Source organism: Pholis gunnellus (assembly GCF_910591455.1).
Source record: "Pholis gunnellus genome assembly, chromosome: 14".
NCBI lineage: Eukaryota > Metazoa > Chordata > Actinopteri > Perciformes > Pholidae > Pholis > Pholis gunnellus.
In genome coordinates, this window is record NC_136541.1 from 22,117,906 (window position 1) to 22,144,810 (window position 26,905).

The 26,905-nt window shown below is 46.2% G+C and overlaps 1 protein-coding gene across 1 annotated transcript in view; it reads left to right on the forward strand.

Annotated features, from left to right (window-relative positions):
• Positions 1 to 12,911: 12,911 nt before the first annotated feature.
• The window catches only part of chd7 (chromodomain helicase DNA binding protein 7), a gene marked incomplete at both ends in the record, with an annotated part of 48,764 nt that continues 34,770 nt past the window's right edge, over positions 12,912 to 26,905 (forward strand). Inside the window, 4 exons of the mRNA XM_079173042.1 lie at positions 12,912 to 13,373; positions 13,416 to 14,445; positions 15,328 to 15,647; positions 21,265 to 21,785. Coding sequence (XP_079029168.1) covers positions 12,912 to 13,373; positions 13,416 to 14,445; positions 15,328 to 15,647; positions 21,265 to 21,785 — 2,333 coding nt within the window. The remainder of the gene's footprint in view (positions 13,374 to 13,415; positions 14,446 to 15,327; positions 15,648 to 21,264; positions 21,786 to 26,905) is intronic.

Below are 26,905 nucleotides of genomic sequence, written 5' to 3' on the forward strand. Positions count from 1 at the left end.
CTTTCAGCAGCTGATTGGTAGAGCTCCTCAGAGACTCTACGTGTTACAGGTGACAGACATTCTGTAGCTCAACATCGGTACAAGCCAACTTAGTGGAGGTGCTTTTGAAACCGAAATTGAAAACTGCGGGCTGATGAATATGTATTGTTATTGATTCATAGGATTAAAGTGTTTTTTAAGGCTTCAGTCTCTATTCTTAAAATTATAGGTTAGACACTGAAGCATGGCTAGAAAAATAACAGTGAAGTTAATTTTTCCCGACTGGCAGCCATGCTTTGTTATTCAATTGGAAAGAAATGGCTGCAAAGTTTTTTGGGGGAAAATCTAAAATGCACTTTAAGTAATACATCTTTATAGTTTGCATTACATCTATGAGGTCAGTGCAGATGTAACTTTCCTGAAGCCTCTGCAGTCCTCTGATTTAAGAGTAATCACAGGAACATTCCCTCACTATCTCACTGATGAGGATCTGTATTTTAGAGGTGGCGGACCCTGACGACCAGACTCAGGCCCGTACAGAACAGACATGTTCCCCGTGTAGGGTAGAGGACACCAGTGCTCCTGCCGGACAGTCTGGTGTTGGGTATCTGGAGCCAGAAGGAGAGCTGGTGTTTGTCAGGGGTGGCCATTTTGTCTCCCATCATCATGTGTCGCGGATGGCACCCCGTGTTAGCAGACACGAGAAGAGCTGCTGTTTGTCTCCATCTCTTTCATCTCGCCCTCCATTGCTCCACCTCCACCCCTCACCCCACCCACCCACCCACACTTGGTCCCTCTCCACCCATGCGTGAGCTGCCTCCTCTTCTTTCTCACCCTTTCCATCGCTCTCGCTCTCTCGCCCCATCTTTGCCTGCCTGTCTGTTTCCTCCCTCCCTCCCTCCAGTCCTCTCATTTCCAGCCAAAAGGTTAGCGGGGGTCTTTAGCACCGTGGTGACATTCAAAACCAAGTTCTCTCTCTCTCTCTCTCTCTCTCTCTCACTCACTCACTCACTCACTCACTCACTCACTCACATACATACATACATACATACATACATACATACATACATACATCCTCCCTCCCTCCTGCAGCGAGGGCCTTCTGGACCAAGTGCTGGCGTTAACACAGCTCTCAAGTGTTTGTGTGTGGGCCGCATGTGTGATGGAGGAGACGGCCTGTCAAGTATATCTCTGACCCGCCTGTGTGCATCTTTTAAATCTCCCCTTGACCTCACCCAGCGTGGCCCTCCTCACCCCTCAGGTTAGATGGTGGTGGAGAGCTAACTGCTGCCGGGGAAATAAAACCGAGCACAGGTCTCCGGATCCCTCTCCCCCCCTCCAAAAACCTGCGACGCCACCGCTGTGGCGTCCTTCCACCTCGCCTCGTTTGTCTCCTCCACTGATTCACATGGCCGATGAAAGGTTAAGTGCTGCCTGCCTGTAGAATCAACATCCAGTTAGGAAGATGGAGATGGATTCAAGGTCAGAGAGGAGGGACTAAATGCAGGAGATGTTGTGTACATCTCTCCGGTAAACCTCTTAGATGACACCCTGGCTCGTCGTGTCCGTCATTGGTAGCTAATATTGGTCGTTATTTCCAGCACTCAAATGACCCAGCTGGATTTGAATCCTGTTGAAAAATGTTACAAAAGTGCCTAAGAGATCCTGAGTAGAAATCAAACCCACAACGGAAGTAGTTTAGATCCTGCCGAGCGCATTGACTCTGGTTAAAAAAAGAAAAAAGCAGGAGGGTGCATGTCCCGGGGGAGAAGTTACCCCTCAGCCTCATAGAAAGGACTCCGGAAGTTAATTGGTTGTTAGCAGGCAGGCAGGTGGGGCTGGGAGGGGAACTGGCCAATCTCTGGGGACACGGTCCAGACCTGCCTGTCCCATTGGTGTAAAAGGGCATGTCAATAGCAGTGATTGATTAGGGAGGTGTGGGGGTAGCACGCTACAGAGCTGTGTGTGTTCCTGTTTGCTCTCACACAGAGGAACGGTTTCTTTGGAAGCTCGCATCTTATTCATATTTTGTATGAAATTGAAAACCCAGAGTGAGAATCAGAAAAGTCGTGCCTGTGATGTTTGCTCAGAAATGTTTCCTAAGCTTCATCTTGGTCCCTCTGCACCGGGATGACAAATCTCTCACCAGTCCCCAAACCCACTGGTGGTTTCTCTTAAAGAGACTCCCAGCTAGTGACGAATCCTGTAGTTTTTTCAGAAGTCTAACCCCTTTTTGAAAGTTTGTGTTGGGGACTTTCCCCCTCAGAAACCTGTAACAATGGCAGAGTACCCCTGTGAACTCATTTGCATTGCCGAGCAACAATTTCCCCCCTCAGCAGCTCCAGTTTGATTTCTGATCTTCATTTAGGTGAATCAAATTCAGTGTTGGAGCATTCATGTTAAATCCAGAGGGATGTGATCTTTTTTGACACAGGTTTGATGCCAGCGTTCCACGCAGTCTGAGTTGGGAGGCTGTGGTAGAAGTAGAAGCTAGTCAGACACATCTGTTCTGAACCTGAAGGGGTCAGTTTACGACACTAACGTAGCCTCATAGCTGAGTCAGACGTATATCTTGTATGAATGGAGTTAGAGGATATAGACGTGTTTCGATCCCACAGCAAACGGGTCTGTACTGGGTTAGAGAAGTCAGACATCGTGTCTGGAAATAAACTACTCTTCAACTGGTGTTAAAACCAAATACAGTGAAAGATGCAAAAAGCTGCATCTGTATAGTACTTAAATCTATACAGATGCAGCTTTTTGCATCGTTCACTATGTACAATATAAATATATATCATATATATTCTTTGATATACATTTATATTGTACATAGAACTTAAATGTTTATGCTTAGTTTTCTGTTCTACTTTGTCTTTAATGTCCTTGTTTTTATATTTCTCTTGTTTATTGTATATTCTATGGATGTATGTACGATGGGAAGCAATGTGTAACTGGAGTCAAATTCCCTGTACGCGCACGCATACATGGCCAATGAATCTGATTCTGATGTGTGAAGGAGGCTCTAAGACAGCGGCTTCATAGGATTAGAATGAGTCATTGACCGTATGTGTCCATCTAGTCATCTATTTCACAGCAATTTAAATGGCAATAAATCTTTTCCAGGACCTGGAGTCGGTCGCTGACGTTGGGTGTCCCCGCGGGCTGTGATTCTGCAGAGATTGCCTCTTACTGTTTGATCCCGTCAGTCACTGTCTACAGAGACCGCTCCACATCCTGGTCTTGGTAGCCTTTTATAACACCAGTGTCCCGCTTCAGAACCTACGCCTCCTGCACTGTTTCACATCCAGCGCGGGACAAAATGTGAAGACTTCCCGTTCTAGTGCGCCAAAATATGAACCAGTGTATAGTCTTCCTTCTGACCTTGAGTCTGTGCGGTTTAGGGCTGATGGTGAACACTGATGGTGCACGGTGTCTGTGAGGGAGGCTTTCACACATATGGATAACAATGTGGTGTAAAGATGCTTTTAGACTCTAGTCCATGTTTGTTTTTATCCTCGGTGTCACACCGACATCACTCGCCTTTAATACACTCACAGATACGAGTGGTTTTCAGAGACTATCTCTCCCCCCGTGTCTCTCGGCCTCTTGTGTCCTTTGGGATCAGACTGGTAGCCTGCCAGTGGTTTTTCCTACCACATGGTAAAGGCAGGGAACAGATTGGATAAACACAGCCCTTTCCTGCTGACCCCCCCCCCCCCATCCGCCAACACACACACGCACACACACACACACACACACACTGTCCATTAACGAAGCAGCCGTGCGTAAAATAACCAGATTTTCTCTAGCTTCACTGCTTCTCTCTTTCTTCTCTTTCTTTCTTGATCCCCCCCACCTCCCCTCTTCTCTCTTCCTTCCTTCCGGGCCACAAATCCCAGCCCCAAACACACGGCCTGCATCCCCTCACTTGAGCGTAATTACACACACAGCTAGCCAGCTCTAGTGCACCGTCCTCCATTTGGGAACAAAGGTATAAATTATAGCGGCTTAGATCCCGGCGGTAGTGGGAGGTGGGTGGGAGGTGGGTGGGAGCACACGTGTCCTCCAGAGGAAGAGGGGAGATCACTTGCTACCTCAGGTGTACTTCTGGTTTCTCTGGCTGCGCTCTGTTTGTCTGTGCCTGCCCGTCTGTGTCTCCGGCGTTGTTGACATGGCAGAGATTTCCTGTAGTAAAGCCTGGAGGCTACAGACCGTTTAGCTGCCAAACCTTCAACAGCGCAGACAGGACTGCATTGAGCTGCTGTCGGCTGATCTCGTCTCCTCCCTTCCTTCCTTCCTTCCTTCCTTCCTTCTTTCCTTCCTTCACACTAACGCCACAGGCACAGAGTGGTTAGTGGCTGTTTGATCGAGTATGGAACTAGTTATGACAAAATGACATCGTCTTATTGTTAAAGCAAAGTCAATGAGGAAGAGGCCTTTCATAGCTTAGTGTGTCAACCACATGCATACTGAAACAAATAAATCTAGTCTTTGAACAATGTGCAGAGCAGGAAACAGGAGAGGCATGTCACGAAGCCCAGAGCACCTGCTGGTTTTCATACCAACCGAAGCTTGCACCATGTGATGTCACTCTGACACACCTTCAGTCAGACTGCAGGAGCATTGACATCACCTGCAGGGATTGTACGAGTGGAAACAAGTAGATGATATAACCTTTTACATTGGATTGTCTCTCCAGTACTTTGAATGTACGTCTAAGTTGCAGTACATGTATCGGTTAAAACGCCAGTGTTTTCCTCAGAGTTCAATGGAGGCCCCTCTCTGACCGCGTGGCACCCCCGGCTGTCAGAGAGCCCACTAAGTGTCATCGACGTGGCACCGATATTCCGTGGTCTGGGCTCGGCCTCCATAATTGTGGTTTGACAGAGTTGTACAGTCGGTGTGGATTCCTGAGCCTCAGTTAACTCATCAGGTCTGCTAAAGCAGGGCCCGTTGGAGCCTCTCGTGATGACTGCTGGTTTCAGCAGTCAGCTTGTGTGCCAGCCGTCGGTAGTGAGGCACTCTATGTATTTCTTCTCACTCTTATTTACGGTGGATAATAAAAATGCCGGCCACTTCAAGGTCAAAGTCCTGAGACAGTTTGCTTGAAGTTACAACACATAAGAAAAATGAAAAGACAGGCCTCGACCCTCTCAGCTGTCCACAGGGCTTCTGATACGTCGGCAGGTCACATGACCTGATAACGCAGCAGTACTGTCCACATTAATGCTGTCTATTACAGCTGCAACGATTAGGTAACTACTTTAAAGATAGATTTAAATCGTTTAAGCCACTTTTCAAGTCAAATCATTTGATGGTTCCAGATCCTCTGTTTTTAAATATAGTAACTGGAATACTTTTGGAGTTTTGGACGGTTGGTCGGACAAAACAAGACATTAGTACATGTCACCACGTACTCTAGATTTTTCAGTTTTCTGGTGTATTGTAGACCAAACGATTCATTGAGAAAATCATCAGCAGATGAATTGCTAATTAAAATAATCTCGGCTGCAACCCTTCAGTGTTTTCCTCCAGCATTTAGTAGTATTACATTTTATTCAGGATTACATTTGGCCCAAATTAATGTTTCACATAAACGAACCATGTCACACACGCGCTTCCATTATTTTTCCCATTAAATGTATTTCAGTTATCTGACATTATACTGGTCATTATGAGGGCATTATTTTACTGTTTGTCTTTTGTAAGAACACATGTTCTGTAACTGAAGTGGAGTTCTTCATTTCATGACGACAGCATGAATGATGAATAGAGTGAGTAAATGTACAAGCTGTCTGAAAAGATAAACATCAGTGTGGTGTTGTGAAACCACAGAAGTGAACACAACACTTTCTTTCTCCGTCATGTTGAATAGGAGCACATACCTATGGTAACCATCTGGTGTTGTAGCAACTAACAGTAGTTTTAATCAGTCAATTATTTTCTTAATTGATGAATTGTTTGATCCACACAATGTCAGAAAAAGTAAAAAATGACATATTCTGTGTAAACAGATGTGGTTTAATATCCTAGATGACCAAGAAAACCTGAAGCAGGTACCAGTGACATTTTGACATTTTTGCTTCAATAAATGATTAGTTATCAAAATAGTTTCTCATCGAGTCTGTCGCTCAACCACTCGATTAAGTGACCAAATGTTGTGTGCTAAGTGTTTGTGTTGGGAGACAACTGGACAAACGGGAAGCAGCGATGGAGCAGTGTGTTCTGCCTGTCCATCCAAACACTGTTTATCGGCTGGGAAGTCGTCTTGACGACATGTGCACTGTGATGTAATAGAGATGGAGGAGACATACATTTGGCTTTTTAACATGCGATTGTGTGAATGAGAGCATACTAAATAGCCATGATGTTTAGTGCTGTAGGTACCCATGAGGAAATGAAATGTGAGCCACAAGTCCAGTGAGAAGTCTTTGCCAAGACACTGCGCAGCAGTTTTCTGCTCTATTTGACGGAGTTTTGTCCAACTTAGGGAAAAGTTATGAAGGCAGGGAGGGTTTGCTTCCTCATCTTGAAGCTTGTGATGTGAACAGAACCTATTTGATTGGCCATCACTTAATGTTCCTAGGTGACGGCAGAAGCCGGAGAATCTCTGTTTGCTGGCAAGGGGGGGGGGGGGGGGTAAAAGGCCTCATCCGTTGATGAGATTTGGCGTCCAAAGCGGCACACTGACCGTTCACCTAATTCCCTCTGCAGTGACAGCTGGGCCTCGATGCCAAAGTGTGCACGTGTTCCGTGCGCTGTGAGAAAGAGACGTGAGCGAGGGCTGAGGAAGTGGTACGCAAAGTTAAAGGAAGCAAAGGCTGGGGAGAGCAGAAGCATTGTCTACTCGGGGACAAGCAACACCACTGGAGAGACGAGTCAGACGAGCCTCTGTCCAGGCTGCAGTCAAACACTATCTGGTTCTGAAGGCCAGACTAAATACGAGGAGGGAAGAATCTCTGGCCTTGCTGCTTTAAACTAGAGCTGTTGATCTGATGAACACGCACATTATCTCTCTCACACACACACACACTCAGTAGCCAGCAAGTGCTCATACAGCTCTATTTATTCTGTATTGTAGAACTCAAGGTCTGTTGTAGTGTGCGTCTGACTCGGTTGACAGGAAATCAGTTGCCTTCATAGTAACTTCTGCAAAGGATGTGAAATTACACTCAATTACTCTCACCTGCCACACACACACACGGTCACATGCAGAAGCCTTTTTTTTTCTCCCTGTAGTGATTGAAATGCAGAGGAAGTGATGTAACTCAGCAGTGCTGCTGCTTACACCACTGTGCTCTAGAAGTGTTGACAGCTGAAGCGCTGGTTTATCTGTTAGTTTCTGAAAGAATGTTGTAATGGTTCAGAAAAGTTCTAAATGAGAGTTGAGCTTGTTCAAACAACTCCGGTGTGACACTGCTGCTGCTCTGTTTTTAATCTTTGGGTTTTGTTCATCGGTTGGACAGAAGCAGCTATTTTGACATGTAAACTTGAACTTTGGGGACTTTCGACAGTAGGGCTGCAACAACGAATCGATAAAAATAATTATTAAAAGAGTTGGCAACGAATTTCATTATCGATTCGTTGTGTCGCGCGATTATTACGCCACTCAATAAGTCGTGAAGATGTTTGAGTGTTCAAAGCAGGCCCGGTCGCCTGAATACCGCAGCTAGGAATAATGGAATAGGACTCCGGTTCTATTTTGTGGGTTTTTCTCTGAACTGGAGCCGTGATTAAGAGGGGCGGCCGGGGGAAACCTCACCCGGCCCGGGCACTGAAAGGATTGACAGATTGATGCTCTTTCTCCATTCTGTGGGTGGTGGTGCATGGCCTTTCTTAGTTGGTGGAGCGATTTGTCTGGTTAATTCCGATAACGAACGAGACTCCGGCATGCTAACTAGTTACGCGGCCCCGTGCGGTCGGCGTCCAGCCTCTTAGAGGGACAAGTGGCGTTCAGCCACACGAGATTGAGCAACAACAGGTCTGTGATGCCCTTAGATGTCCGGGGCTGCACGCACGCCACACTGAGTGGATCGGCGTGTGTCTACCCTTCACTGAGAGGCGTGGGTAACCCGCTGAACCCCACTCCTGATATTAGTCCATTTATTTTTTTAATTATTACTTTAACAGCTCAGGAATGTTCGAGCAACCTGTTTGTGCACTTTCTGAAGATTCTTTGCTCTGTGAATTTGCACTGTCAGTTCTGTTTTTAAATGCTTTTTTGTTTTTTTATCCGATTCATCGATTAATCGAACAAATAGACAGATTAATCGATTATTAAAATAATCGTTAGTTGCAGCCCTATTCGACAGGCAATTAAGTGATTAATTGCAAAATAATGGACAGTAAAAATCTAATGTTGATTGAATGGTAATTAGTGTTGTTTCAACCTGCTACTCTTCCACCTACATTGCTAGCTATGCATGTGTATAGTGTTTACCATGTGGCAGACTGGATCCAGCACTGAAAATGTAGCTTAGCTTCCAATGCACACTTATCTGATGGACACAAATCTTATCCAGAGTTTAAAAGAAGAGCGTCTGAATTCCACGCTTATTAAAAATGATGACACCAACCGTATCGGCCCATTTCTATGCCTAGGCCAATATGTTCTCCATTTGTTATTGCACATGCAGAATATCAGGGTTGTATCCTTTTTATCTGAACTCCTTTTAGTGATGGTACATTACATTATAAGATAACATGTGTATTTTCAATTGCATGTATTTTCTGACTTTTGAATTCTGGGTAAATAAAAAAAGAATTTGTAATCCAGATCATTATAATGTAAGTGCACCCTTTTTAAAAGAGGATTTTACTTTAATTCTTAAAGGTATTCAGACATTGGAATTGAAATGTTAAAAAAATATCCTAAATAAAACAAGTTTTATAAAACACGCAACCAAGACTATGAAAATATTCTCTGGCTCTGTTAACAACAACCATGTCTTCTAATGGTCAAGAAGACTGGCATCATGTTGGCTAAAATGTTGCTCTTCTGTAGACACGCAGCCAAAATCATTGGAGTCATATCTCTATACCGTAAGTTGATATATTTGCAACTAGCCTAGGCTTTTTCTTTCAACACATGATGGTTTACTTAAATAATAGGACTAGAATTAGATCCTTAATTGTGACAAGCCTATTTCTAGCACATAACATGCACACATGGTCTCACTGCTTCAACAGACCGCTGTTCCTCAGTACCACGAAGAAGCATAAAGATGAGCTCACATTGTTGCTGACCATCATATAGTAAAGAGTTGAGCAGCACCTGTCTTGCTGTCTTTGTGTTGGCGGCTTGTTTTATGGTTCAGAGAGATGGAGGGAAGGGTTTGTTAATTGCTATTTACACACAAGAAGAGTGGATGCTCCCATCAGGCATTGTGGAGGCAGCCGAGAGCTCAAAGGGCCGTAGGAAGTCTGTTTCACTGAAGTCCTGTGTCATGCTAATGCAGACCGAATTGGTCGTCTTTATAGTCGCCCTGGAAGTCTTCTATGAACAGTAATGGTGATACTTTGACAGAGAAATAGTTTATTTGGTTAAAAAGTAGTGTCGCGATGCTTCGATACAATACCAACAATACCTATTTGATACCATTTAAAATACCTCACGGAAAATTTGACACAACATTGAATGCAAGATATTAGAATTTTTATTAAAAGATAAAAATATACAAGGCCCTCATATGACGAACTTTTCTTTTCTTGGCAAGTAGCAGAGAACTGCAGAATGAGTGTAGTAAACCTTAAACACATGCTCATGTCTCGAGCTGATGTGGAGTTTGAGTTTTGACCCTGTGAGGTTGCTGTAGTGTTGATGTATCGTATTAAGCTAGCAATGTAAAGAAACAATTCGTTCATTTCCACAGGGAAGTTTCCTGTGAAGTAAAATGGATTGGTTGCGATGCTAATTTCCCTTAGCGCATTGATTTTCATCAGGTGTTAGCATCGAGTTAACGTGCTAAATACTTTTTGTTTGCCTCATGGTTGTAGCAGTTATGCTAGCTATGTTAGGTGTTATTTCAGCATTATGCTGACAAACTTGACACCCAATGCTCACGGAGGGCGGAATGAAAATGAAACCCGCATATCATTACATTACACCGGAGCGAATGAGATGAGTCACAACCAGAGAGGAGGCGGGGCTAAGCTGCAGCTGATACACGTGTATCGATACCGCAGGACATGAATGTTGAAACCTTTTCAAATATTTAGTATTGAAATGTGTCAAAAAACTTGCATACATACAGTCCGCTCTCTACTTAATAGCTTTAAGAAGATCAGTTCAACTTGCTTTTTACCGTTATATTTACAAATGAGAGAAATTGTTGGGAACTGTTGTGTACTCACAAGTTTTTGTTTTCTGGATCACTTCAGAGAGCAGGGTAGATTCAGAGTTTCTGGTAGTAGCAGAGGGGGAAGGAAGGACGAGCTGGTGGACAAATCGGCTTCAGCATTTCTTTCACGTTAAGTAAAGCTGAAAAGAAAACATCTGCCTTGTGACAGGAAGCAGTCGGGTTTATGTGAAGGACACCAGCACTAACCATGCTGACTGCCAGCTATTTTGATTACAGGACAGTTAATATCACTGAGGTACTGATGGCTCTGTGATGGACTATTGAGCTGTACACTGAAACCGCAGCCTAACTAACGCGTTAGGGGCCCGTCTAAAACTGAGCTACAATAACTTAGTTATTAAGTGATTCTGGGGCACGGCAAAATGTTTATTTAAAAAAGAAAATTATCAATTTGTGCACACTGTAGAAGGTTGTGGTGGTGTTGTTGTTTTTTGCAGTACATAAAAGCAACAGGCACACCTCTCCGTCCTACCTACACACACATTCATGCATGCTTACATCCACCTACCTCCACCCTCTCACTCGTGCAGGCTGTGTGGGTGTCTCTAGATCAGTTTTTCAAAATCCTACATGCAAATGTGACAAGTTGAATAATGGTAAAGTAGGTTTGCTGTATGAATGTTTTTTTTCCTAGGGAGAGCAACAGACCCACAGGGAGGCTAATAAGGTAGCATATGGATAACTGGCTTGTTTTCACACATCTGTCGAGACTGACTGACGGACTCTTTAGCTAGCCAGCTGAATTACTTGCCGACCAAGAAGCTACTGGCCGACTGCTGTACAGCAAAAGCTCCCTGGCCTGTTGGCTGGCTGGCTGGCTGGATGGCAGCTGCTGCTGTTCAAACAAGAGTTGCATCTGCTGGGCCCCTTTTGTTCTAACACACACACTCTCTCTCACTGTGTGTGTGTGTGTGTGTGTGTGTGTGTGTGTGTGTGTGTGTGTGTGTGTGTGTGTGTGTGTGTGTGTGTGTGTGTGTGTGTGTGTGTGTGTGTGTGTGTGTGTGTGTGTGTGTGTGTGTGTGTGTGTGTGTGTGTGTGTGTGTGTGTGTGTGTGTGTGTGTTTTTCTGAAACTGATTATCTTGCTAAACATGGGAGTTAATCTGCTGCACCTCTGCTCAGCAGGTAACAAGGCTGCTGATAAATGTTGAAACAAATGAGTTTGTATGATGCAACATGTATGTATGCTTTGAGGGAAACTATTCTTGAGATTCCCTGGCCAATATTGCAGTTTAGATTGTGAAAATATCCTATCTAGGCCTGTATTGGGGTCTACATGGTTAAATCGTGTAACAACAACAAACCTATGGACTCTATTTATTTGAATAAAGATTAGGTATACAATTATGAATTTTTTGTTGCTAAGATCTTACAAGAGTTTTAAGTAACCTAGTACTGCTAGCTACAGCTTTGGTTCATTAGGTGACATAAAGCAACACCTCATGACTGACTTTTTGACTCGACTCACTTTTGGTACATGTCCTTTTTTCTGTTTCTGTCAACACCGCGGGTAGGACCCCCTCAGTGTATGTTTGATTCTCAGCTGATTGCCATAGTGACGTCGTGTTAACTATCGGGACATCCTCTTCGATGCCACACTTGCGAAATCCTTAAATTTGCAACCAAACATCAGTTGTATGCCATAGTGTGCAGCGTGATTCTGCAGGCTGCCAATCTATTTAAATGTGTTGAGTGGATATAAAATTCTTGGTTGTTATTTAAGGTAGCTTTTCCACGCCGTTAAGAATGGTGGGTTTGTGCATGATGTCCCGTGTTGCGCTAGTGATGATTCTCTCTGACCAATGAGTGGTCTGAAGTTGTTCAACTCCAACTTTTAGTATCGTATCAGCTTGCTTGGAAATTTGAGGTGGTACAAAGAAGTGTACCAGGTACTGTTAACAACTTTTACAAATGGAAACCCCTCCCAAAAAGAGTTGTGTAGAGCCGTACCATGCAGCGTAAGATATTCCATAATCGATAGACTTGAAATGACTTTTTAGCCATGACACTCAAACATAGTGTGCTATGGCTACATAATTATCCATATATGGCAATAACGATAAGCTACCAGTTAGTCCCGTCTAACAAATAGGGTTGATATTTAACAATTGCCTTTTTAGCTGCTAGCTTAGAGCTAGCTGGCGTGTTGCTAAATTATCAATGCTGTGCTGCTCACCCAAACTATACTGCAACCCCTTATTCACACAAGAATGATTCTTATGTCAAATTAATAGTAAAGACTGCCGGTTTGGTGGCAGACGTGTAATAAATCTGCCTTTGAACGCGTCTGAAACTTTGTGCAATTGTCCAGGTCTGCTCAAACCGTCAAGGAGTTTTTAAACTACATTCATCACAGTCGAGCTTTCAGAACAGCACTTCATTCGAAGCGTACAGCAGCCTTTTGGTTCTATGCACTAATTCCAATTTTTGTCGTTCTTTCTCCCCTCCCTCTGTCTGTCTCTCCAGGAACCTTAAATAGGACCATGGAGTAGCAAGCTTCAACTTAGCAGTTAGCTGATTAGCTCCTCACTGCACAACACACCTCCCTCCATCTGCGGGCTCCCCACCCAGCCATGGCGGACCCAGGGATGTTGAGCCTATTCGGGGACGATGCAGGGCTGTTCTCAGATGGATTGGATGGTTTAGGGGACTGCTTTCCTCAGCAGCCTGCCTCTGCCCAGTCCAACCCTTTAACCCAGCAGACTAATCCCTCTCTGAACCACGAGCACCAGGGAAACAGGGGCTACCACCAGGGGATCCACGGCGCTGGGCCCGGCCCCGGGCAGCCTAAATTGGGGCAAATGTACGACCATGGTCCCTACACAGGCTACGATCAACCTGGTGCCCCCGCGGGACGAATGGTAGCCCAGAACGGCCCCAGCCAGGGGCCACCAAACGTGAACACGGCCATGAATGGCATGGCTTCCCACTACCATAATACTCCAGCTAACTCCAGCAACCCCCACCATGGGTACCCGGGTGATGCTGGGGGGGGAGTAGGAGGAGGAGGAGGAGGGGTAGTAGTAGTAGGAGGAGGAGGAGGAGGAGGAGGAGGAGGAGGAGGAGGTGGTGGTGGGGCGGCGGCGGCGGCGGCTGGTGTTTGGGGGCAGCAGCAGACCAGATCAGCTTATCAGCAGCCTCCGACACAACCAGGCGGCGGCCCCAACCAGATGGGAGCCTACCAGATGTCTCAAGGCAACTATGGTGGGATGCAAGGCCCACCTACACCTAATGCAGCTCGCATGAACCAACACTACCCTTCGCAGAGCATGGTACCCCCTCCTGCTCAGGACCCATCTCACTACCTGGGGCACGTTGGAATGGGTGGGACTCAGATGAGACACCCCCAGCCTCAGTCACAACCCCAGGGCTATCCCAACATGAGCCAGACACCCCGATACCCACACTCCCCCTCCCGACAGCCTCCACACCCCCACCAGCACCAACAGGGCATGGGAGGGTTTGGGGGTGCCCAGTACCCTGGCTATCAGGCCCAGTATGGAGCAATGGGACCTGGGATTGGCCAGGGTGCCAATGCTAATGTCAATGCTAACACAAGCCAGGCCATGGGACCAGGGCAGCTCGGCCAGAGGTTTAACCAAGGATCAACCCCAGCAGCTGGGCCACAGGGGCAGCGATATCCCCCTGGACCACCACACCAACCCCAGCCCCATCCGACCCATTCTGCCCCAATGCAGCAGCAGCAGGCAGGGCAGCAGGGCCAGCCTATGCACCCTCAACATCCCCAGAGTCTGCCCCCTGCCCAAAACCAGCCCCAATCCCACCTTGCCCCCCCAGCTCAGGGAAATTACCCCTCCCCCTCATCCATGTCCCCAATGCGGGTTTTGGGAACCCCAACACCTCCTCCCCAGCAGGGCAGACCCCCCAGCGCAGGGCTAGCCGGAGCCCCAGAGGTTGCAGGGTACACAGCCCTGCAGTCTCAACCCAATCCTATGGCCCAGAGAACTCCCCAAATCCCTCTGTCTGCCCCACAGCCCCAACACCAGCAGCCCCTCAACATGCTCCCCAGTGCGGGGCAGATGTATCCCGGCATGGGGCCGCAGCGTGGTCCTCAAATGGGGCCAAACAGGCCTCAGCTCCAGCAAGGTAAGCACAGGACAGTTGATGCGGCCCCATGTTGCTTTGTCATTGGTCTCATGTTCGGTGCTTGATTGGCACCCACTCAATCCATTCACTTCCTCTATACGCATCTAAAAACAGAGTGTAAGTACAACACAGAGATGTTAGACTGACCTTGTCTTTACACGGTTTCTGCCACATGTTCATAGCAGTTGAAATACCAACAGACCCAAACATTGATTTAAGAACATAACTCCAATTGGAAGAAGAAAAAGCTTTTTGTATCACCTTCCTCATGAAATACCCACATTCAGTGGTCAGATCACACAGTCAGGTGATGCAGCTTCTCTTGGGTTGTTGTAGTGGATCCTCATGGGCAGAGATGGTCCACACTGTAGATGTTGTACCAGCAACCCTCCACAATACAGTAGAACTAGGGTTACACACTATAGTTGCTTCTGCGCGTAAATCCTACACTTAGACGAGGGAATTCAGAGAAGTAATTCAGAAACTTGATTTGGCCTGTGAACCTGTAATGTTCGTTTATTTTACACATATGAGCCACTCCACTTTTTGCTTACCTTTACTTATTCACAATTGCATGAAACTTAAATTGAGCTTTACTTTTGATTATGCTTTTCAATGCTTGTAAAAAGCAGTACAAACTACTTTTGTACTTTGTTTTATTTCTTAATAGAAACTGATTTAATGCAGCCACCTAGTGTGTCTGTTACTTTAATATTCTACAAACATTTATGATTGTGTTGGTGATAGAAACACCAACAAAGAAAAGGGACGAATTGGCTTTTTTTAGAGTCTTGGTGATGGACAGGAGGTAAAACACATTGTTGTTGATCATGCATCCACACAGTCAGGGCTGATGCCGTGTTCCTCTCACCGTCTCTACAGGGCCTCTTGAAGCTCCAGTCAGCCAGGGGGGAGACCAGCGTCTGCTCCAGACCCCGCTGCAGGCCCCCCGGAGCGGGCAGCCCACTCCCATGGGTTTCCAGGGTCCGGCCGTCAGTCAGCATGGCGTCCCGGCCCCGATCCAGTGCTTGGCACCGCCCGCCCAGAGCGCTCCGACGCAGCACGCACACATGCCCCCCCAGCCGCACCACCTACAGAGCACGCCCCCTCCCCCCAACCAGGCCTCCCACCCCTGGGCGCCAACCACCTCCCACCCGCTCTCCTCACCCCCTCTCACCCCACAGAAAGTGCCTCACGTACAGGTGAGTCTCCCGTCAAACAAACACTTTGATGTGGGTGTGTGTGTGAGAGCGAGAGAGCGCGCGCATTTGTTTTCATGTGTGGGTGGTTTTCATGTGAGTGTTTATTTTTCATGTGGGTGGGGGAACGTGTGTTTGGAGTGTAAAGGAAGTGTGCGTTCTGTGTGTGCATAAATGTGTGTACATGACATTTGAGAACACAGCGGTGCACTGGGCCCCGGTGCAGAGTTGTGTGTGTGTTTTTTGCCTTTTGTGTCTTCTGCTGTGGGCCTTGTGTGTCGTTGTTTCCGTGTGTGTGTGTGGGGAAATGGATTTTTGCAGCTGTTTGTTTCCTGTGAGCTGCATATCCTGAGATGTGTGCAACACACATGCTCGTGTACACACAGAGGCGCCACCAGCATAATCTCTCCTCCCCCTTGCTCCCACGTTTCCCCCTTCTCTATAGAGGAAACCTCCCTTCCTGTCTCTCCCTCCTCCCCGTCTCCTCTCTTTCCTCTCTCTCTCTGTCCGTCCGTCCGTCTGTCTGGCTGTCTCACTGTTTGTCTTACCCATTTCAGGGTTGTCATCTCTGTTAATGTTGTGTAGCCGGATGTGCAGAGAGACGGGCAGTTTGTAAAAGAGGGAGACAGTGAGGAGGAGAAAAAAAAGAAGCTGGTGGGTGATTAAGAGATTGGGGGAGGGGGGAAAACATGCTAAGAGGAAAATAAGTGGGAAAACGACCAAAGACTCCAGGATCTCTCTCTCTAGCAGAGGAGATGGGGGGAGGTGGAGAGGTTAGCCGTTCTCAATGGCAACTTCTATGTTTGTGTTTTGTGTGGCGAGCCATCGTCGCCGCCTGCATCAAGTGCCCTCCAGCGTCCATTAGCTTGTTTTGTTGCTCAAAGCCCTCTTTCTCCACTGACCCATTCACACACAATAGCGGCCCTGTGCCCCCTCCCCCACCCCCCGACTCCAACTCCCAGCCGCGCACCGCTGCGTTTTGTGGTTGACATTTCAGCCGTCACTCTCAATCTATCCAGCACTCCTGACCTAGATGCCAGGTTGACTGGTGAGCCCGGGCGAGCTGCATGTGCCGACCCGACTGTAGCTGCAGGTCAGGCAGCCCTGTCATCACACACACACACACGCACGCACGCACGCGCGCTTGGGATGGTGTGGTCTGGAATGGGATGGCGAATGTGCCCGGGGAAATAGGATAGCCTTGGTGTGTGTGTCACAGGAAGGGAGTTCTCTCTGTGCCACATGATGCACTTTCTAGAAAGAGCCACACACGCACCAACGCACCAAGCTGGTCAGTCAGTCATAATGACTGTATGTCTGGTACTCTAAGCTCCATCTGTTCACTAAGCATGGTTATTACACATGCACACACACACACGTGCCTTCGTCAGCAGCTCAAGGTCACAGCTCTGGCAGAGTGCTGCGCTGTGACCTTTATTCTACATCTCTCTCACACACACACACACACACACACACACACACACACACACTGTGTTGCGTGCAGCACTTTAGTTGACATATAACATGCCTGTCTCGCCCCTCCCCCGCTCTCGGTTGCTGTCAGCGAGCTGCCATACCATCCAGCTCGCCGCGGCTTCGAGGAAACGCTCCTCTGGCGTTTAGTCGACTCTGGTTGTGTGCGAGGATTCCAACAAGCGGAAAATTACAGCGGTTGACGGAATGCTCGGTTTCTTTCAAACGTTTCACCGGAAATTCATATTAGTCGTGTACAGTATTGAGGACATATTTTACAAAGAAGACCCTTAAAAGTAGTCAACGTACGAGTACTACTTGTTGGCCCGTTTCTTCCTCTCAAGTCTGTATACCTCTGTCTATCATGACAGACGCATAGAAATGTTGTTGAGATGGGCACGTCATCAGACCAGTCAGAACAATGGATACCTAATGGCAAATTAAGTGAAAGCCACAGAGAGCCACAGCAGAGCAGTGTGGCTTCATCTCTTGTCCTGAAAGATGACGTACTTAATCATCCTTTGAGGGGCAGATAGTATGAGCACCTCGCCAAGCTACTTCTCTGTAAGCTGATTCATCTTGGTTTTGGTGGTCGAGTGATTTTTATTGGAAACCCACCTCACCATATTTGAAAAGCTGAGACATGCAACTGCTGCTGCTGCAGTGTCTGAGCAGAGAGGAGGTGCTTCCTTCCTCCTGTGCTTACTGTGAATGATTCTCAGCTGTTTAATCATTGAGAGATGAAACATTAACTCTTTATACAAGAGATATCTAAGCTATCAAAATGTGTATTAGCTATCTGCACAAGCCAGAGTTCACATACTTTAAATTAAGAAATAAATGTATCCTATCAATTTCACCGTCTCCTATACTTTAAAGTGTCAAAGTAAAACTTACTATTAAATGTCTAATTATATAAGTATGTGTCCCATAGTTACATGTGTAATTATATATAACTATAGGGCACATCGTTAAGATAAGAGAACAGTAGCTAAATAAAAGCAATGAATAAAATGGAGAATTGGATGTATAGTTCCTGGAAACTTGACTTCAAAGCTACGTATTCGATAACATTTTGTATTAAGAACTAAAACTGCAGCAATCACAGTTAAAAAAACATCTTTTAGATATTATTCATGTAATAGTTGAAAACTCACACCGTTAACTTGATTGACAGTGACCAAAATAGCAGAAGAGGAATAGAGGATAGAGGAAGTCCGTCTAACATTACAAAGCATTCGCTGACAGCATGACGAGTGTACTTTCAACTGGCTCGATTGAGAATAATATATATTTTACCTATCTTTTACCAAGTAAATCAGAAATATCACCAGCCAATGGGATATTGTCCCAAAGATGATTTGAGTTGTCATTTTAACACTATTTTATGCCACTGATATAATGATAATATAACAGCATAATAATGCAAGCGCATCAGTTCAAAGAGCTGAATAAAATAAGAGCACACAACCAAAACAATAAACAAAATGGACTTCTAATGGTCAGGAAAACCCTGCTGTTTGTGAAATTCTTTTGTAAATAAACATGCATATAAACACAACAAGCAATATAGAGGTCGGCAAAAATATTTGAGGTCTTGTTCGTATAGACAAGTAGATACATAGAAAATTATCCAGCTCAGGTCCACATATCGTACTATATTCCGATAACTTAAAAATGATCAAGCTCCCGTCCATCTATTGTGCGATAAGTCGATAACGTAAAACGATCGCGCTCCTGTCCATATATCGTACGTTAAGTTGATAACTTAAAAATAATCACGGTCATGTCCATAAATCGTACCATAAGTGGACAATGTAAAATGATAACGATCATGTCCATATCGTACTACAAGTCAACATAGTAATTAATGTGACAGGCCTTGCGTTTTTTCATATAGATGTAGAAGATGGAGTTCGATCTGTATCAGATCAGGTGGGTGGTGGATTGGGTGGAGGGAGGGAGGGAGGGAGGGAGGGATGGGAGCTCAAGTAAGCTGGGTAAGGGAAGAAGCTGAACGACGGGGACCGTATTTTCTTTCACTCCATCCTTTGGGAGTCTTAAGTGTTTCTGCCTGGTAGATTTAACCCTTTATCTCACTTCACTTCCAGCTGTCCCGCCCTTCTCCACTCCAACTTCCTCTTCTCACAGAGGGGGATGTTGGAAGAGAGGTCCTCCAACATCCCCCTCTGTCTTCGGAGAGATGAAACCCAACCCCGTTCGTCTCTTCCGAGTCTGTGATATTGGCTTCGAGGCCACTCATTCATCGAGGTCTTTTATGGATCATTTTATTAAATTCACTTATTGGTGATATTATTGTGTCGAAGGTGCATTGTAATGGTGTTTCAGTAGAGCGCTGTGGTTTTTCCATTCCTTGTGGAGAACTGGATTAAAACCAGCAGAACTCAGCACACCATCAAGCTGAATTCACCCAGCAGAACACCAAACCTGACGCAGGACTCCAGCGTGTGTGTGATTGTTTGTGTATATACACTGTGTGTGTCTCCATTGTCATTCGTGTGATTGATTATCTGGGAAGCCTGGCAGGAAGACAGATTTATCTCTTGGCACTGCATCTCCCCCCCACATCTCTCTCTGCGCTTGTCCCTCCATCTCTCTCTCCCCCTTAGTTATCTCCCCCCTCTCCCTCTCCTCCCCCTATTTGCGTGTCTAAATGTCTCAGTTTACGTGTGTGTCAGCAGGTGTTTGTGTGCAGTGGTGTGTGTGTGTGAGACGCGTGACCTTGCAGTAGTTTGGTGTGAAATGTGTGCGTATACATTAGCATTCTCCTGATGGAAGTGGACTTTCAGTGATGCCACCCCAACTCTTTCCTTCTCCACGTGAACACAACCGAGGCGTGTGTGTGTGCGTGCGTGTGTACACACAGAGGGGAGCTGCTGCCGTGGCATTTCGCTATAAACTTGCTGATGCTCACACACACACCTCTCTTTGACACACAGCTACATGCGCACACTCTCAAAGGCACACTGGTATGACACACACACATACTCCCTCGCTGCGCCTTTTTGAAGTATGGAGATAATTTATTCGTGTCATGATGCCTGATTTCCCATCTGCTACTGGGACCCTGAGCAGCTGGAGACAGAGAGCGAAAGAGGGAGGGAGGAAGGGCTGGAAGGGTGGGTGAGGGAGGAGAGGCGAGGGAGGAGAGGCAGCTGGAGAGGCTCCCAACAGCTGGTAACCAGTTGCCTGTCACAGGGAGCCTACTTGGGAGGACGGGGAGAGGATTTAGTCTGCAGGAGGAAAACGAGGCGTCAGCCGGTTTGTTTACTAAGGTTAGCGCGCTGGAGGAGGGGGTGGACACTGTGGCAACAGGGAGTCGAGGAGAGGGCGGAGGTGGTAGCCATGTGGACGGACGGATGGATCCCCGTCTACCCCCTCTGCTCTGTAGTCGGCCATTACTGACAATCTCAACCCCCGCCCACTTAGAAAATATAGCCCTCTTGACTTTGACAGGCTGGCACGGCAAAGCGATGGAACGGAGGGTTGCAAACGTTCTCAGACTGATCCATATTGAAACCATGTATTGATTAGTCAATCAACAGAAAGGCTTCATTATGGAGTCATGTTTCAAATAAGATTCTCCAATTTGAATACTTGCTGGCTTTCCATGGCAGTGAACTGAATATCTGTGCACTCTAGTTTGTGGACAAAACAAGACGTTTCTGGCCTCGTCTAGATAACAAATAATTGCAAGGTTAATTAATAACGAAATGATCGTTAGTTACAGCCCTTTAGATGACTTTCTTTTTTTTAAACACAAATGTAGGCCTGAAAATAATGATTATCTACACTGTCAATTAATCAATCGTTTAATGAAAATACCCAACGATATTCACTTTATAATTCTATAAGAAGCAGAAAAAGCTGGAAGTTGAGTAGTTTTTCTGTCAAGTGACTAATGATTTAGAGAACTGTTAGCATATTTTCATGCTCTTCATGCGTCTTGGCAAACACTGACCACATCTGTACATGCAAAGCCAAGTGACCACTGCTGTTTATTTGTGGAGAAGAAGGCTAAGTGTCTTATTTAAATGATTTATTACTATATATAAAGTTATTAAGCATAGTTTAAAGTTGTTGAAAAAACTGAAATTAACGGCTGACTTTCTCCTCCACCTCCCAGCATTCCCCCACCGACCCGTCAGGCGACGCCTCAATGATGGTTCCTGACAGGCCGACGGTCGGCGCCGGCGCCCCCGGCCAGCCTATCAGCACAGAGCAGCCCAGCGACCAGGAGACCAAGCCAAAAAAGAAAAGGAAGAAGAAAGCAAAGGTTGCGGCCGGAGAGGAGGAGGAGGAGGAGGAGGGAGGGAAGAAGGCAGCGAGAGAGGCAGCAGCAGCAGCCGGAGGAGGAGAGGAAGACGTGAAGTCTGGATTTCCCGGAACAGGAAGTGATACAGGTGAACGGGTGACTGGCACAGGAACTGTAGAGGGAAGTTCACCGCCGGTGGAGGAGAAGAAGAAGCGGAAAAAGAAACCAAAGGAGAAGGTGGAGGGCAAGGAGCCCAAGACCCCGAAGACACCCAAAACACCCAAGACCCCCAAAGAGCCCAAGGAGCCCAAGGAGCCCAAGGAGCCCAAGGAGCCCAAGGAGAAGAAAACCAAGAGCTCCACGCCTAAGACCAAGACCCCCAAGAAAACCAGGTAGGAGCAGCTTTCCATTAGTCCTTGTGTGTGGGTGTGTGTGTGGTTGTTTCTAAAGTAGCAGTGTAGAGCTAAACATGTGTTAACGACCAGGTAAGAGGAGTCCAACTTCATCAGCTGGTGTCAACAGAGAGGGTGTAAAGTCCTGAAGATGCAACATTAACTACTCGGTGGAGGCGTGATGTTTTCCACTTATAGTGATTCAATAGAGAGGCGGCAGATAGAAAACTAAGGAAATAAAGCGACTATCAATTCAACCGTGTTGGTATGTTCAGAATAGGTTTTACTAGGGCTGCATGATATATTGGAACGGACTGTATATCTGTGTTGTGAAAAACAAGAATTTTAGTTTTAAAGTTAAATGCATCAATCTGGTGCACCTCGACAGAAAGAAGCTAGCTCTATAGTATTTTGTGCTCTTGTGATCAAACTCATGGGTTGTATAGATTTGAACAGTGATGATAGAAAGAAACACATCGGTCGGTGCAGGGAGCCCCGGGCCTCCCCACGGGGAACCGGCGAAGGGTGCTGTTAAGCTCACAGCCAGAGGCACGGGCCGACCCAGAGCCGGCAGCGGCGCCCCATTATGGGGAGATGCGCTCTCAGAGGAGAGGGTCCTCTCACACAGGCAGTGTGTGAATGTATACGGTTCATTATGGAACGTGGGCGTGTCTACCTAGACTGCATGTAATTAATGGGAAATACTGGATCAATCGTGGGAAAGGAGAACTGAAGGATCAAAAAAAGTGGCACCACGACGTGTTTGAGTTGATTCGCTGACATTGTACGTCCCGCCATGTGACTTTTGCACATGCGCACTTTGCAATGCCCTTTATCGGGCAGCCCTAGATCCACACTCACTAGATCCATCACTCATGTGGCCAACCAGGGGGAACTGAAGGTGTGTGTGTGTGTGTGTGTGTGTGTGTGTGTGTGTGTGTGTGTGTGTGTGTGTGTGTGTGTGTGTGTGTGTGTGTGTGTGTGTGTGTGTGTGTGTGTGTGTGTGTGTGTGTGTGTGTGTGTGTCTTAGCGAAGCATGGAGCATGCGCCGCTTGACTGACAGATCGGAGGATCAATCACATTTTCTTCTATAGATGCGGATCAACAGGGTCAGAACTGCTGTCGGTTTTGCAGGTCGGGTGGAAAGTAGTATTATTCACCTTCTTCTTGACTCGTCACATTGTCAGTTAACCCCCTGACAATGCCACGTTTATTTGAAAGAACAGACTCTATTGTCATTATGCTTAATAAATCAACTCAAACATGAAATTTGCTGCTTTTTTCCAGAGGGAATTGGCTGCTATTTCCATCTGATACCATAGTAGCAATGCAAGATATCTAAAGTTTCTACAGCTATTATAAAAGTGTGTGTTGTACTGTACTGTACTGTGACGCCTACAGTTTCTGTAGGTGCCGCTCTTACTTTGTCTCTATGAAGTGAGTAAACAGAAAATGCTAGAAGTATGATTTCCTTTTTTAGAAGTTGAAAAGTCTCGCTTTAAAGGTTGCTTTTTTTGCAAACAAATCCTGTGAAAAGTACAAAAAAACAACTCAAGACTTCCCAACCTGATGATGATGGAAATCTTTAAAAACAGGGTCTCAAATACAGAGAGCAAAATCCACGTTGATTAAGGCCATGAGATGTGGCTGAAAGGACAGGGAGCAGCTAGTAAGTTGACCCTATGTGACGATCATCTTAAACCTGTAGTTTTTATCAAACGAAACACAAACTACTATTTTCAGCGGTGGATTAATTCACATTTGGTGGTCAGTGAGTATCATCATTGCCAGCTCCATGTAGTAGTTTTAGCTTACTCTCAGTACCAAAGCATGTAACCACGCAAGGAGCGTGATCCGTAGAATCTAAGCTTCCCACTCAGGATATCGATTAGCTGGATGAACTTGTCGGTCTTCTCAGGGTTTGTCCATTGGCTTTGGTTCGCTTCGTTTGCACAGAGCTCTCTGCTCTTATCGTTCCCTTCTTACTCTCCTCCCTGGCTTTATCACTTCTCTTTCTCTACTTTCTTTTTTAGGGGGGGATAACACTTCTCCTGACGTGAGCACTTTTTTTTTGCTTCATCCCTCTCAATCCGTCAGATGAGAGAGAGCGATGCGGAGTGGCAGAGGGTTTGTGTACCAGAGTCAGATGTGGTTTCATTGAGGAGTTGGAAACTTGATCGGACTGAGGAATGTGTCGGGCAGCCCCCTTCTCTCTCTCTCTCTCTCTCTCTCTCTCTCTCTCTCTCTCTCTCTGTCTCTCTGTCTCTGTCTCTGTCTCTGTCTCTCTCTCTCTCTGTGTGTCTCTGTGTCTGTCCCTCCCTCCCTGGTCCCCTTTTATTCCGAGGAAGAGGGAGGGCCAAAGCAGCAGGCAGGGGTCAGCGCTGGGGGAGGTGTGTGTGTGTGTGCGCGAGTATGCATGCATCGCCCACTGGAAAACAGTCGGAGGCAGGGAATTGGGGGGGGCTGGAGAGAGTGTGTGTGTGTGAAGTAGTGAGGAGGCAGGCGTTGGGGGAGGGGTCACTGGTGATCTTTGTGGCAGAAAATGGCGTCTAATGATAATGAAGGCCACGCTGCTGACCACTCCACAGGCACAACTGTTGGTGTGGGGAGGGGGGGGTTGCAGAGGAAGTGTGTGTGTGTGTACTAGCTCTTATCTGTTGTCAGGCTTTTCCTCCATCTTGAGTGGCGGCCCGGAGCTCCCAGGTTAATTTAGCATAATAATGGCTGCCGGCCATTCACTGCTACTCTAAAATGGTGGACCGCTGCAATCACCCAACTATCTTCTCTTGTATCCCCCCCCCCCCCCCCCCCCCCCCCTTCCAGTCCCACCGCTTCCTGCTGAAGAGGAGCCTTTCATCTTTTCCCCTCCACCGCCCTCATCCATCACATCTCCATCTTCACTCCTCTTTTCTGTCGCTCTCTCTGAATTAAGCCATGGGTTCAGGGCTGAGGCGTTCGCTGCCCCGTGTTGTCTTTTGCACATTCAATTTCCATAATTTTTTTTAATGAAGTTCAGCGTGGCTCTCGTTGAGTTCAGGAACCTCACTTGGTTCATTCCTCCATAGGAAAGTCAATCAGTATACATGGAGGTCTTCTTTCGACTTCTTTCTGACTTGTTAGAATACATTTTAAAAGCTGTGAAAATGAACTTTAATAAAACTTGGTGTAAAGTGGATCCTCTTCAAAGGTCTCTAGTACATATGTGTTCCATTGCATTTTTAGGGGATTTGTGATTTCCACTAGTGGGTGCAGAAAGAGTTTTTCATGTGGCCCATAGCACGCTGCAGAGTGCTTTCTTTCTGCCTTGTGTATTTGCATCTATGTGTGAACACTACAGAGCAGGCTGAAGCCTTCACTTGTTTAGTGGGACCACTAACCGGGCTGTTAAACATTTGAGCACAGGCTGCTTTCAGGTTTCACTTCCTTTGTTTACAAGTTTGTGGCATTGTCACTTCCAAGTCTTGTCATATTAACCAGGCAGACGTAACTTGTTTTTATCTAACGAAATACCCTGCTTGAATCCATTTTTCTTTTTAGCCTTTCAGATCTGCGTCTTCCATGCAGTGAGAAACTGTTAACCCTTTAACAGGGCGGTCTAGCAGCAATCTGACAGAACCCTAACTTACATTTTTATCACCACAATAACACAAAATCATTTTTATTGGCTACAAAAATGCGTTGAGCATAGAGAAAGCAGGAGAAAATGAGAGAGACTGCATAGATTAATTGAACATCAACCAGTTATCCTGGACATGTTTGGACCGCTATCGTGGCCAACCAATATCGTGTTGAACGATAATCTCGTCATATGAGCCTAAATGTCCTCATGTCTGTACATGAATGATGCACACCATATTGTTGAGGACCTTCCATGCTGTGTTACCGTCATGAAATCAAAGCAAACCAAGCATTTCCATCACTTATCCAATGTACATTTCGGATAAATATTTTTGAAATTTTGCCACCATGGATCCACCATTTCTTTTGGCCCGCAGTTTTTAACATATTTCGATAAATCTGTGCTCGGAGAAGTCGTGCTGCATAACGCACCGATTTAGATGAATTGTGAAGATATGAAGAGTGTATTTATGATTTCTGCGACACTAAGCTACCACAGTACAGACTGGTTGTCTTGCCCAAGTTGTGTTCAAAGGGTTAAAGTAGTGCCTCATAGTCAACAACAACAGTAGTTTGTGCAGGACGACTGGATGTTAATGAGGAGGACGATAAATGAAAACCTCGGATGCATTCAGCACTATCAGCTTCAGCTGTCCAGGAAGGTGTGTGCATGCGTGTGCATGCGTGTGCTACAGAGAATCATGTGCTTTACTAGTCCAGTCGGCTCACTCCTCTCCTTTGACCTTGCTCTCTCATCCCTCTTTTCCTTTGCTCTCTCGCTCCCTCTCTGTCTACCTCTCTCAGAGGAAGTACATCTATAAATAACCCAGCTCTCAGCTGCCACACCCTTCCCTCACTGTACGTGTGTGTGCATGCGTAGGGTGATTTATTTGCAGTACACACAAACAAGTCAGACATGCATGCATGCAGGCACCTTGCGTGTCTGCAGACTCATGTGCAAATACAGCACTTTTAATGCGTGTGTGTGTGCATGTGAGAGATGGTGTGTGTGTGAGGTTTTTGTTACCATGGGGCGAGTGTGTAACTCATCATGGCAGCAGGTGTCCCTTACACTCCACCCTTCCCCCCCTTTGTTTTTTCTCCATTTGTCTTCCTCTTCTTCTCCTCTCACTCCCTATATTTTACTCCACTGCTCTGCTTCCTGTCTTTTCCTTTATCTCACCCCCCGACCTGAAAGGAGCATCACAAACTGACACACAGTGCACCACAGCTGGCCGCTATGTGTGAGTGCCAGGCTCTCAGCCCACGAGTATATAGCAGAGTGAATGGGTGTGCGTGGGGGGGTAGTACACCTGGACAGGACTAGCCTTATACAGAGATGTAAAGAAGATCCAATTCTTTTGTCCGACATTCTGAGTTACCAGCCACTCAGACACAATTTAAATCAGTCATCAAATAAGAACCTACATTTTTCTTAACTTGCAATAACCAGATTTCTTTTGACCACTTGTTGGCAGTGGATGCCAAGTCCATTTCTTTTT